General features: G+C 43.4%; 1 protein-coding gene across 10 annotated transcripts in view; it reads left to right on the top strand.

Annotated features, from left to right (window-relative positions):
- The window catches only part of Plekha8 (pleckstrin homology domain containing A8), a 54677-nt gene extending 43219 nt beyond the window's left edge, over positions 1 to 11458 (top strand). For 2 of the 10 annotated variants that reach the window (XR_004771150.1, XR_004771147.1), the window contains exon 15: positions 6296 to 6311. Coding sequence is in view for 4 of the 10 variants with exons in the window: in XM_027429658.2 (XP_027285459.1) it covers positions 6296 to 6493 (198 nt within the window). In the remaining 6 variants the exon portion in view is untranslated. Of the gene's footprint in view, positions 1 to 2989; positions 3072 to 6295 lie in introns of those variants that run through there. The other 8 variants (XM_027429661.2, XR_004771148.1, XR_004771149.1 and 5 more) reach the window with 8 other exon arrangements.
- The last annotated feature ends 1497 nt before the right edge of the window (positions 11459 to 12955 follow it).

The following is a 12955-nucleotide window of genomic DNA, read 5'->3' as shown; positions in this document are numbered from 1 at the left end:
TCACTTGACCTTCCTGTATCGTTCTTTAGCCAGATTGGAAAGTGTAAAGATAACTCTTTCCACAAGCCATCTGAGTTCCGCCACCACATTGGGCACCAAAATAGCACACAGGGTCCTATATTTTACAATGCTGTTGGCCAAAGACTAGGGTTTCTTATTGCTATCTCTGTCCTAAGTATCAACCATAACCATAAATCTATATATTTTATAAAGGCTTATCTTATCGAGGACGCCGGCCTTGTGCATCCTGTCTTCGCAGGGATCACATGGCAACTTCTGTTTACTACATTGCCCAGAATCCTCCTTCTCTCCTAGTCCTGTCTAACTTGCTTCCCTATTGGCCAACAGTGCTTTATTTATCAGCCAATAAGACAAACATACACAGAAGGACCTCCCCCATCAGGAGAGTTGAACTTAGCATTGGCCCTGCCTCTTTTTCCTAGAGTGCTAGTCTGGCTAGGTGAAGACTTCTAAACTAACAGTTATTTCCTGAGGAATTTTGAAGGCTCAACTATTGTCTCCAGCTCCCACTATCACTACTAGAAAATTCAATGTAATTCTTGCCCCACTCTATATCAACTATACTTGCCATCAAGATAATCCTATATTTTTTTTGATTTGTTATGATTAGGTTTGGTGTTTTTTTGTTGTTGTTGTTGTTGTTTTAATTTGTTTTATTTTAATTAGATTATTTTACATGTCAATCCCAGGTCCCTCTCCCTCCCCTCCTACCCTCCCTTAACTAACACCCTACCTATCCCAATCCCTTTCTGATCCCCAGGGAGGGTGAGGCCTTCTGTAGGGGATCTTCAGAGTCTGTCATATCCTTTGGGATAGGGCCTAGGCCCACCACCTTGTGTCTAGGTTCAGGGAGTATCCCTTCATGTGGGATGGGCTCCCAAAGTCCATTCCTATGCTAGGGATAAGTACTGATCCACTACAAGGGGCCCCATAGATTTACGAGGTCTCCTTACTGACACCCACATTCAGGGGGTCTGGATCAGTCCCATGCTGGTTTCCTAGGTATCAATCTGGGGACCAAGAGCTCTGCCTTGTTCACCAGCCTGGTCTGGACCTCTTTGCTCATCAGTCCTCCTTCTCTGCAACTGGATTTCATTCAGGTCAAGGTTTAGCTGTGGGTGTCTGCTTCTACTTCCACCAGCTGCTGGATGAAGGCTGTAGGATGGCATATAAGTCAGTCATCAATCTCATTATCAGGGAAGGGCATTTAAGGTAGCCTCTCCTCTGTTGCTTAGATTGTTAGTTGGCGTCATCTTTGTAGCTCTCCAGACATTTCCCTAGTGCCTGATTTCTCTTTAAACCTATAATGTCTCCCTCTATTATACTATCTCTTATCTTGCTCTCCTATGTTCTTCCCCCACTCAACCTCCCTGCCCCATCATGTTCTCCTCACCCCTCCTCTTCTCCCCTTCTCATTCTACTAATTCCCCTTCCCCTCCCTCCATGCTTCCAATTTTCTCAGATCTTGTCCCTTTCCCTTCTCCAGGGGACCATGTATGTCTCTCTTAGGGTCCTCCTTGTTTCCTAGCTTCTCTGGCAGTGTGGATTGTGGGCTGGTAATCCTTTATTCTATGTCTAAAATCCACATATGAGTGAGTACATACCATGTTTGTCTTTTTGTGATTGGGTTACCTCGCTCAGAATGGTTTCTTCTGGTTCCATCCATTTGCCTGTGAATTTCAAGATTCCATTGTGTGTTGTCACATTTTCTTCATCCATTCTTCAGTTGAGGGGCATTTAGGTTGCTTCCAGTTTCTGGCTATTACAAATAGTGCTGCTGTGAATATAGTTGAACAGATGTCCTTGTTGTATGAATGTGCTTCTTTTGGTTCTATGCCTAAGAGTGGAATTGCTGGATCTTGTGGTAGACTGATTCCCATTTTCCTGAGAAATCGCCATACTGATTTCCAAAGTGACTGTACAAGTTGGCACTCCCACCAGCAGTGGAGGAGTGTTCCCCTTTCTCCTCATCCTCTCCAGCATAAACAGTCATTGGTGTTTTTTATTTTAGCCATTCTAACAGGTGTAAGATGGTATCTCAGAGTTGTTTTGATTTGCATTTCCCTGATGGCTAAGGATGTTGATAATCCTATATTCTTTTCTTTTTCTTTACACTCTAAATTTTCATGATAAGCTTTTCTGTTTTTCATCATTCAAATTGCAGGGCCTGCCCTTCAGTCCTGGAAGATTTTCTACACTGTGTTTTAAATAACTACCTTGTTGTCTGTCTCTCTCCTTTATACTTACACTATCTTCTGAATGCCAATTATGTGCCAGGCTTTGGATAAAACACCTTTATATACTCTTAATCTTTAAAATAAGAAAAAGTTTAGCTGCCTTCCATAGGTGAGGAAAGTGAGGTTCTAAGTTAAGCACTTTGCTTAAATTCTTCAAATGAGTATGTGAACAATCTGAGCCTCAATCAAACAAGCCACTCCTGCTTCACAGATGGGGAGGAGGGAGTCTCAAAGGCTTTCAGGATTTAAGGGGAACCATTGGAGATCCTCTGCTGTCTCAGGAGAGCCAATCCTAGTGAAATTCAGAAAGAGGATTGGGCAAGCTGGGAATAGCCCGACTACCCAGACTGCAACAAGAAGCAGTGGGGGAGAACTTGGGAAGTCCTCCACCGAGAAGAAACATGATGTGGGGTTGAGAACCACAGGGTGAGCCTAGGTTTCAGTCCTTGCCCTGGTATTCCTGAGACTTACAGTGTTTCTACAGGAATAGAGATAGAAAGTCTGCATGGTTCTTATAAATTATGTTAAAATATCTCCATAGAAGCAGATGTTATCTCTATATTAGTTACTTATTGCTGCAACAGTTTAAGGAAAGAAAGCTCATTTCTGCTCACAGTTTGAGGATACTGCCATGGCAGAGAAGCCATGACAACAGATCCTGAGCAGCTGGTCACATTGCTTCCATAGTCAGGAAGCAGAGAGATGAATGCTGGCTCTTTCTCTTCATTTAGACTGGGACCCCAGTCCATGGAATAGTGCCTCCCACCTTGAGAGTTGGTCTCTCCAACCTTAACTGACACTTGAAACTCACAGGTATGCCTGCCCACTCGATTGTCCCTTTAGTGATTCTATATACTGTCAGGCCAGCACTATTACCGTCTTAAGTCTCCCCTTTTTACTGTGGGCGCCTGACAAAATATACTCAGTCCAACTTCAAAAGTCCTCATTTTGTCGTCTTTAACAATTCCAAAATTGCTCGTAAGTCTCTTATGAGACCCAGTCAATATATTTAACATTGAGCCTCTGTAAAATTAAAAAAAAAAATCAAATCACATTCTCAACATTACAAAGTAGGGCACAGAGTAAACATTCCAATTCCAGACGAGAACAGTTGGGGTATAACCCAGGAATGTCAGACCAAAAAAACCCCAAAAACCAGCAGGGAAAACACCAAATTCTGCAGCTCCAAATGAAGTGCTTGACTGCCCTGCTCCTGCAGCTCTGCTACCTGCAGCCCATAGAGCCTTTCTCTTGAGCCACCGCTAATCCACGTTTGTAGCTCTCCTCAGTGGCATCTCCAGTATCCTGAGTCTCCATTGTACCATGTGCTCCACATTTGCAGCTCTATGCAGTGGTCTCTCCAGGCCTTCTTTTTTTTTAACATTTTTAAAATTTATTTTAGAAGGACTCTTATTTACATTTCCATCCCCCTATTCCCTTGCCCTCCCATCCTCCCATGCTCCCCACTGACCCCCAAACCCACCCCAACCCACTCCCCAGGGATAGTGAGGCCCTCCATGGGGTATCATCAAAGTTTGTCACATCCTTTGGGGGAGGGCCTAGACCCTCCTTCCCGTATCTGGGCTGCAATATTATCCCTCCATAGGGAATGGGCTCCCAAAGTACATTTGTGCTCTAGGGATAAACACAGGCTCCACTGTTAGAGGTCCCATAGACTGCCTTGGCCTCCTAGCTGGCACCCACATTCAGAGGGCTTGGTTCGGTCCAATGCTGTTTCTCCAGCTTTATGATTAGGGTCTCTGTGTGTTCACTAGGTCAGTCAGGTCAAATGTTCTGAAGGTTTATCCAGAACAGTCTTGGCTCCTTTGCTCATCCTTCCTCCCTCTTTGCAACTGGATTCCAGGAGTATGGTTCAGTGTTTAGCTGTGGGTGCCTGTTTCTGCTTCAATCAGCTACTGGATGAAGGCTCTAGGAATGGTAACCAGGTTAGACATCAATCTCATTATGGGAAGGGCATCAAAGGCAGCTTCTCCACCACTGCCTAGATTCTTAGTTGGGGTCAAAGGAATACAATTTTGCCTCATATAGTTTAGCCTCAGAGGCCATCTGGAACCTCTGTCAAACCTACATGAATCCTTCAGTCTTGGCGTCTGTCTCGGCTATAAGACCAGTAACACAAGGACAGTATTTCCAAGTTTTGCTGTCAGCAGCAAGATGTAGCTGGCTTCCCAGTACTCAGTTGTATGGGTCCCTGTGTACCATACAGACTGACCCTGGGGAAACACTTCCTAGGTGGTAGTTGTTCACTGGGGAACCTCTTTGGTGGTATTCTCAATTCAGGGACTCCCTTCAAATAAATTTGTATTTACACAAGATGGAGATTTTGTTAGGTAGGATTTTCCCTCAGGATACCTTTCCTGTTGTCTCAGATTTTTTTCTTTAAGGTGTTAATCTTTGTATTATTCTAGCTTCTTTCTTGGTACTAGCCTCATCTACAGCTTTGGATTTCTTTTCCATGACAAATACATTTCTGCCCCCTTTTGTTCTCTGACTATAGAACTGGACCAGGGCATGCCATAGCCTGAATGCTATCTCTCTTAGGTAGGGTTTCTATAATCGCAAAGACACACCATGACCATGGCAATTTTTATAAAGGAAAACATTTAATTGAGATGGTGGCTTACAGTTTCAGTGGTTTAGTTCATTATCATCATGCCAGAGAGCATGGCGGTCGGTGTAGGCAGACATGGTGCTGGAGAGGTCACATCTTGATCCAAAAGCAACAGGAATTGAACTGAGTATCACACTGAGTGAAGTTAAAGCAAAAGAGACTTCAGAGCCCACCCCCACAGTGACACACTTCTTCTAACAAGGCTACACCTACTCCAACAAAGCTGCACCTTCAAATAGTATTATTCCCTTTGGGGTCCATTTTCATTCAAACCATCAAACTATTCTATCTGAGATTTCTTCTCCCATAAAGATTAGCCCATTGCCTTTGAGTTCAGCCTCACTCAGTGTCTCAGCACAGGCAAAATTCAGCCAGATGATTTGCCAGAATACAGTGTGAATGACGTCTAATCCAGTTCCCAGTAGAGTTCTTGTTTCCCTCTGAAACTACATCACTTGGACCTCTACTGCCCACAGTTCTATTGTAACCCTAATCTCCCAGACACCCACTGGAACACTCCACTAAGCTCTACTTACAGCATCCTAAGACTTTTCTAGTCTGAAGTTCCAAAGTTCTGCATTGTTTACAGAAATCAGTTCCAAAGATCCAAGAAACAGGAGGTCAGTTTCATCAAGTAACAACCCCACTCCTGGTATCCTTTTTTTTTGTATTTGTTACTTTTAGCTTTACTGAAGCAAAATCTCCAACAAAAGCAGCTTAAGAAATAGAATTTAATTTGGCTTATATTTAAGGGATATAGTTCTAAACACTGGAGCATGAGACAGTTGGTCACATTGCATCCACATTTAGGAAGAAAGAGATAACTGTTGCTGCTTGGCTCCTTGCTTCTTTTTCTTTCATCTGGGACTCCAGCCCATGTAATGATGCCACCCACATTTATGATGTGGGTCTTCCTACCTCAGTCAACCAGTCTAGAAACTCTCTTACAGACATGCCAAGAAGTTTATCTCCTAGGCCTATATCCTGTCAAGTTAACAATCATTATTACCATCAAAAGTTCCCTTCTTTATTAGAAAATATACAAAGAATTACAGGAAACATTATCCATATTGAGAAATAATAGGAGATATGAAGACAAAAGAAATGTGTTTGTAAGTTAGATAAAAATAAAAGTGCTCTGGAAGGCTGGACAAACACATGCTGACAGACAGATGTGCATACTTGTGAGGATTCAAGGCATCGTTCATCATTAAGTTGGCCCAAGTAGATAGCCTTGAAGTTACTTGATTTGGTGCAATCTGTGAATTAGAAGGGCATTTGTATTTGTTTGCTCTTCCTCGGCTCCCCTCTCCTCCTTCCCCCTCCTGCCCACCCTCTGTATGTTTGTAGTAAATATGCAAGTGACAGTCGTGTTGCAGATCCTCACAGGTAAACTCTTTTGCAGTTGGCACTGAGGGCAGCACCATCTTATGAAGATTTTGTGGCTGCACTAACCGTAAAAGAAGGTGACCACCAGAAAGAAGCTTTCAGCACTGGGATGCAGAGGGACCTCAGTCTTTACCTCCCTGCTATGGAAAAGCAGCTGGCCATCCTGGACACTTTATATGAGATCCACGGGCTGGAGTCTGATGAGGTGGTGTGACAGCTACAGAACAGCACCTCCTACCTTCAGGGAATAAAGTCTGCTAACGTGTTGAGTTGCCCTAGTTAATTTCCAGCAGTTTTGATGCTCTTCAACTCCTCTCTTTGGGGAGATGGATAGGAGGAAGTGAAACCTAGTATTTTATAGAATTGTTTTAATGAGAATGTGTTTGATGTGTTTAAAAATCAAGGTGCTAAATATTTCAGTTCAACAGGCCTACTGGAAACCAAATCATAGCTATCACAGACTTGAATAGCAAATAGTAAGAGCAAAATTGACAAATGAATTTGTTGGGATCACATTTTGTATTATTGTTTCAGTTATTAGTTTCAATGGACCATCCAAATCTAAGAAGTATGCAGGACTATAATACAAAGCCACTGTTTAAAATAGCTTAGACATTGACTGAGCATTGGTGGGAGTAAAAGCCCCTTTGTTGGAAAGGACTTGCCATGTAATAGTTTGTTATTCCTAGACTGTCCTGAGTGGGTGCCTTCTCTGTGACTCTGCTGATGAGAAGGGCTGTGTACTAAAGACACAGCCCTTGTGTTGTGGGAAAACACTAACAAGGACTGCCTCGCCTGTTGTCAGGTGGGACAGTGGCTCAAAGGAGATGACTCCCCCTCCCCCGTGCTTGAGAACAGAATAGAAAGTTGGGGTAACTTGTTTGTGTAACACACGCCACTCTTTGCCAATACCATTCCTGCATTTTATGTGAATTGGACATCATAACAACAGTGACACTAAAGAGGATTTCTATCATACTTCAGTAGTAAAGTTTATAATAGGAAGGTCTGCTCACATTCATGAAGTATCTTGTTTCTCTTGGTTTTATTTTTATTTATTTATATATAATTTTTTTTTTTTTTTGCCTAGCTTCATGAACTCTCTTCAGCAAAAGAGCCAAGTAGCTTTCAAATGTGATCTAGATAAGGCCTAGCCCTTAAGTGGAGAACCCACATCTGGAGGTGAAGCAGGAATTTGCTGGCTGATAACCTTCCCAGGCAATACTCTAGTACACAAAGTTGAAGAGCTACCCAGTTGAATTCTAGTTTTCAGAATTCCAACTCTCTGCAAGAACCAAATGATATATCCCTTAACCCCCAGAAGGAAGGGGGCCATCATTCAAGTAAAATAATTAAATGAAGAGCAAGTAGGCCAGCAGCTTGTGTAACATTGCTGTGGCATTTCTATAAAAAGTGACAAGGTGCCCTTGTCTCCCAGCAATGGGCCGAGCTGCCTAGAGTGTGCACAGGGGAGAAGCCATGAGTGCCTTCCCCAGGAGAGCTACTTCCTCCTAGTAAAAAGGCCGTTCCAGCATAAGCAGTCCCCAGAGGAAGTGAGCCCTTTGCCAGGTCCAGGTGAGGGGAGCTGCTTTTGCTGCAGCACATACTAGGGCTCTGAAGAGAACTCTGTCCAGGGAAAGGCGCTGGGTTTTTTCTTCTGTCTGTCTGTAGCAAGTGGACATTAACTCAGATTAATGAAGCAGAGAGCTGGCCACAGTGGTGCATGTAATCCCAGCTGCTCAGGGCTATGAGGTGGACAGATCACGTGATCCCAGGGTTTGGAGGGTAACCTGGGCAACATAGCAAAACCTTGCCTCTTAAAAATATTTTTAATAAAAAAATTTAAGTGAAGCAAGCATTTTGCCCACATGAGAAGTTCTAGAAGTAAACAGGACCAGGAGGAAGGGGCTGAAATTACTGACAGTGTGCTACTTTGCACCCACAAGACCCTCATATGGTTCCTTTTCCCTGGCAAATGGAAATCTAAGGGAGGGGCTCAGATTTAGACCTCCCACCCATGGCATAACACTTAAGACCAGAAAGAGAAGAGGTAGCTAATCTACTTCTCCCTGAGAGTGTGTGAGCCATCTGTGGACTGTGCTACCAGGAAAATGATGCTAAGCAGCCCCGGTTGCCTCTATAGTTACCAGAGCCCAGAGGTGGGGCACTCTGAAGACACCCTGGTCTTCATTGAGCCTATAAGTGCACACAAAAGAAAGCTGCTTGAGGGCAGTCTGAGTGTGTAGGTCCATTCCACCTGGATTGGTAGTTGTTGGCTGTTTCTCCTTTTAGTTACAGTCAGATTTTTATTTTCTGATTACTGTTTTTATTTCTGTTACTTTCTAAGAAAGCAGTAATAACAAAAGATCCTGAAAGTGCTCCAGGGAGCCCTTCCAAGAGCTCTGGAGTCCCTAAGCCACCCTCCCCCAGCAAGTGAAGAACCGGTGTGTGTGTTAACAGAGTGCTCACCTTGTCTCCAATGCCAACAACAGTTTTGGATTATTTTCCTAGCATAAATGTAAGGGAGAAGCTGGAGAATATGGAAGTGTGTCTCCCTCGACTCTAGCAGAATTGATTAAGTAGCATTGGCTGACCCCTTAAGGAGCACTGCCCCGCCACCACGCCCTCAGTCTGCTCTTCACCCCGAGCCCATGAAGCTCAGCTCCACACTGGGTGGCATCAGTGTGTGTATTAAACTGAAAAAAAAGGCTTTTCAATTGTGACAAGCCTTTTGTCTTTTGAAAACAAATCTGATTATAACTAAAACCTACTGAAAGATACTTAGAGGTGTGACCCCATTGAGGGTGGAAACCAGCTTGTTAACAGAGGCAGAGGTGATTCCCATGGCAGCTCTTGACATAGTCTAGAAGGGAGCTGGAAGGGTGCTCTGGGTATGTAGTGGCTTGTTACTATGTACAAGTCATTGTGAGCATGGCATTGTCACTTTCATGACACTTCCCGTAACAGGGAGCATCACCTGTACCCCCTGTTTCAGCCATGAGGCTTTTTTTCTTCTCTGCTACCGAGCCTTGCTACCAGTGAACTGCCCCCTCCGCCATCAGCTTGCTACAGTGATTCCTCTCTTAGCTCTTTGTTTCCCCTTCTTCAGCAGCAGCCCACCTGGTCCAGGATCTGTTACCTACCTACCCGAACTGCTAGAGCCTAGGGCAGAAGCCATGTTCACATTTATAGCTGTTAGGTGGGGGAAGGTGACAGTGGGAGAGCTGAGTGCCGGCCATTGGGAAGTCCATCCTCTGCCTTTGATTAGTCCATATACTGTGTTAGTGTGTTCAGCTTTCTACTTGCTGAATAGTAGTTTTAGGTAAGCAGTGTATGGTGGGATTGGTAAATTCAATGCACTTTGTTAAATTTGGAAGCAAGAAGTGCTGAAGAATTTTTCTTAAAGAAAACTAGTCCCATTGTAAAGGTCACATATATGGAGAGCTTTCAGATAAAGCAACAGAGAAATGAGAGGATTTGGAGCAATACAAGATATAAGATATTTTGGAGACTTTCTGAAGAACAGGTTTTGGTGAATTTCCTACTAAACCACTATATCCTAGGGGGACGGGATCCTGTCATGTTGTTTCTGAATCATTGATTCAAACCACTGCTTCTGATTTAGTCACAGGTTTACAGCAGTTCACATCTCTACCCTCATGTTTCATTTCACTAGCACACATTTTTAGAGTTGCAGGTTTCTAGATGTAGAGTTTCTAAGTAACTGCAATAGGTGTTGAGCTATACCTCAGTTCAGCAATCTAATGTGTTTGGCCATAGAGAGCCAGCTGGACCTGAGATGCTCTGTGACACTGCACAGTATACTTGCACAAGACCCCAGAAGTCCACATGAAGGCTGTATTGAGACGTGTTCTACTTCTGTGTGACCCTTTGTAATCTGCAATTGCTTACTCGGGTTTCACAGGAACAGCATGAGTATCCGATAGCTGTCTGATGGTATTGGAAGACTTATAACAAGCTTATAGATGTGTAATGTTAGCTGAGAGTCCTTCCACTTGCCCTTCCCCATCAATGTTCCAGTCCAACCCCATCTAGACCATCCTGCAGACCATTTGCATGGTTTCTTGCTACACAGCTGTCTTCAAGAAATCTAGGTACAGGCAGCATGCATTGATCTCTCTTCTCCATTGTCTATATATAGCCTTTACTGGAAAGGAACAAATGCCACTATTCTGCAATGCAAGGTTTTCAGAATTCTTGTAAATTGTAAATCCCTGAGTCACTTTTCAGAGTGATCAGTGTTTCTAGCCAAGCTGGGGGAAGGGGACATAATATCCTGCTTGATTTAAATGTCTTGTGTATTTCAAGTGTGGTCAGTGTCCTCCTCACCTTACCTTATGCACACCCCTGGGCAGGGTGATCCCCTCACCCTGTGGTGGATGGTTCCATCAACCTAGCATGGTGACCTCATTGCACAGCTGATCTCATCCGCACAGAACCCCATGTATGTGTCCACAGGTGTGGGTGGAGTCAGTGAAGAGCAAGGTGAGCTAGATGGCAGATGAGCCAGCTTCATGACACGGGTAATGTGTGATTCCCATGTGTCATGAGATTTCACTAGAATGTCATTCGGCAGCCCAACTACCTCATGTGAAATTGGCTGTGGACAATCTGTGTTAGGTGAGAAATGTGTTCAGAGAAATTTATTCTGGTTAATAAATTGAACAGTGTGGTGTCTCTATGAAGAACAAACATGTCACACCAGACGCCAAAGGCTCAACTATACATAGATTCTCTTGGATTCCTTTCTACATTAATGTTTAGTTCTGCAGTCGTACCCTCATGAATGTCTGTAGTTTTGCAGAGCCACATGCTGAGTGTCTGTCACAGAACCCTGTGTCACCTCTTCTTGTCTCTCAGTATTTTGGATGAACATCATAATGCTGATAGGAAACAAGTTAAACTCCAAAAGCATCAGACAACCGTGGCTGCTTAGTGTAATGGGCCTTTATTTAGAAATGTATTGGAGCCTTTTAGGGCCAATTGTTGAGTGAAAATTTTGTGTGCAAATGTGTCTGCTTCTCTGTCCAAGTTGTTATTCTGTATTTCATGGGAAGTGGGGCAGGGGAGGGTTTTACTTCCTTTGGAGAATGTTTGAAAACATCTGTCAGATTTTTATATTCATTAGTTACAATAAACATATTTTTAGAGTATTTCATTATTGTTCTCAAAGGTTTCGTATGAGTTTTGCTTAATTTTATGTGCCAATAATATGCATTGTTTATGGAACACCCACACCATGCCGGTGTGGAAAGAAGGGGAGAACTGATTTTGTGTGTGTGTGTGTGTGTGTGTGTGACTGAGTGTTTTATGTATGTGTGTATAATATTTGGCCTTTGCTAATACTCCTAAAATGTTTGTGTCAATGATATTTTTGTGTGTCAAATTATGAATCAGTAGGATTACACCCAGTTCATGGTTCTCGGCTCTATACATATAGACTTGGTTAAAGAATCCAAAAACACTGATGTCTGGGTCCCTCCCTGTGCATCGCTCTCAGGAATGTGGCCTGTCCCTGCTGCTCCTAAATCCCCTCAATAATTCTGACATCCAGCCCTGACTGCGATTCTCAGAGCTACTGGTGCAGTCCTTTACAACTGTCTGTGGGGCCTTTCGGGATGAAGCCAAACGTTAGAACTTCCTTCGTAGGATCCAACAAAATGGCGATCAAAATAAATGAAATTCTTAAAAGATTAAAAAAAATCATTTAAAAGTTTCCAGCAATGAAGCAGTAGAAAGAGCTGAGACTTGCCTTCGTGCCTTGGACTCCGGAGTACTAGCCAAAGAAAAAGACTAGATTTCCTGTCGGGAAAGAATAGCTCCTAAACCCCATTGCCACTGTGAGGGCAAATTCAGACTCTCACTAAAATCTCGGGGTTAGAACGGAGCTGATTAGTAAAGTGAACTGCAGTTCCCTGAGACAGCCTCACCCATGTTGATGCTACAGACCACTTAGGACTTGTGTGGCTTTGGAGAGTTGGGATGTAGCAGATGAAGAGCCAGATTACCTTGAGCTGTCTGTCCTCAGTCCCCTTGCTGTTATGCACCCATGTATCTGACCAGACATGATTCCATCAGGGAAACTTTTGGAATGCATCCAGTCATGAGCAGACCTGTAGTTCCGTCAATCGCCCCCAAAGTTAAAAATGTTATCCAACAGCACCAGAAACATATAACAGGGATTCCCCTACTTAATTGTAACCCACCTACCTGGTGTTCCCACCAGTATATTTGGCAAATACTTGATTTGTCTGTTATTACAAATTCATGTAACTGCTTCCACAATGAATGTACCATTCAGTGAAGCCTGAATCTGGGTCCCCAGGCCACATTCACTCACATTTGGCTCATATTACGCTTGATCTTACTCTCTGACCTTAAGCCATTTTTATGGGCCTCCACAATTCCCCCTTCTAAGTTTAACTAATTAATAACTGTGCTTCTGTCACAGGAAAGACAACTCTGTCTATCTTAATTTGTCTTCTTTTACCTTTCAGCCTTACCCGTCATTAGAACATGCATTCTGTCGTGTGTGACCTGTCTTAGAATGCCTGGAGGGAAAAAAGATCTTACCTGTCTTTGATTACCACATTCTGTAATTTTAAAAAAGGTGTGTGTGTTTGGGGGGGGGGAGGGTGTAGCTTGACATCATGCA

This window comes from Cricetulus griseus, chromosome 8 (genome assembly GCF_003668045.3).
Source record: "Cricetulus griseus strain 17A/GY chromosome 8, alternate assembly CriGri-PICRH-1.0, whole genome shotgun sequence".
NCBI lineage: Eukaryota > Metazoa > Chordata > Mammalia > Rodentia > Cricetidae > Cricetulus > Cricetulus griseus.
Note: the sequence above shows the minus strand (reverse complement) of the source record. Positions and strands in the feature narration are given on the sequence as shown.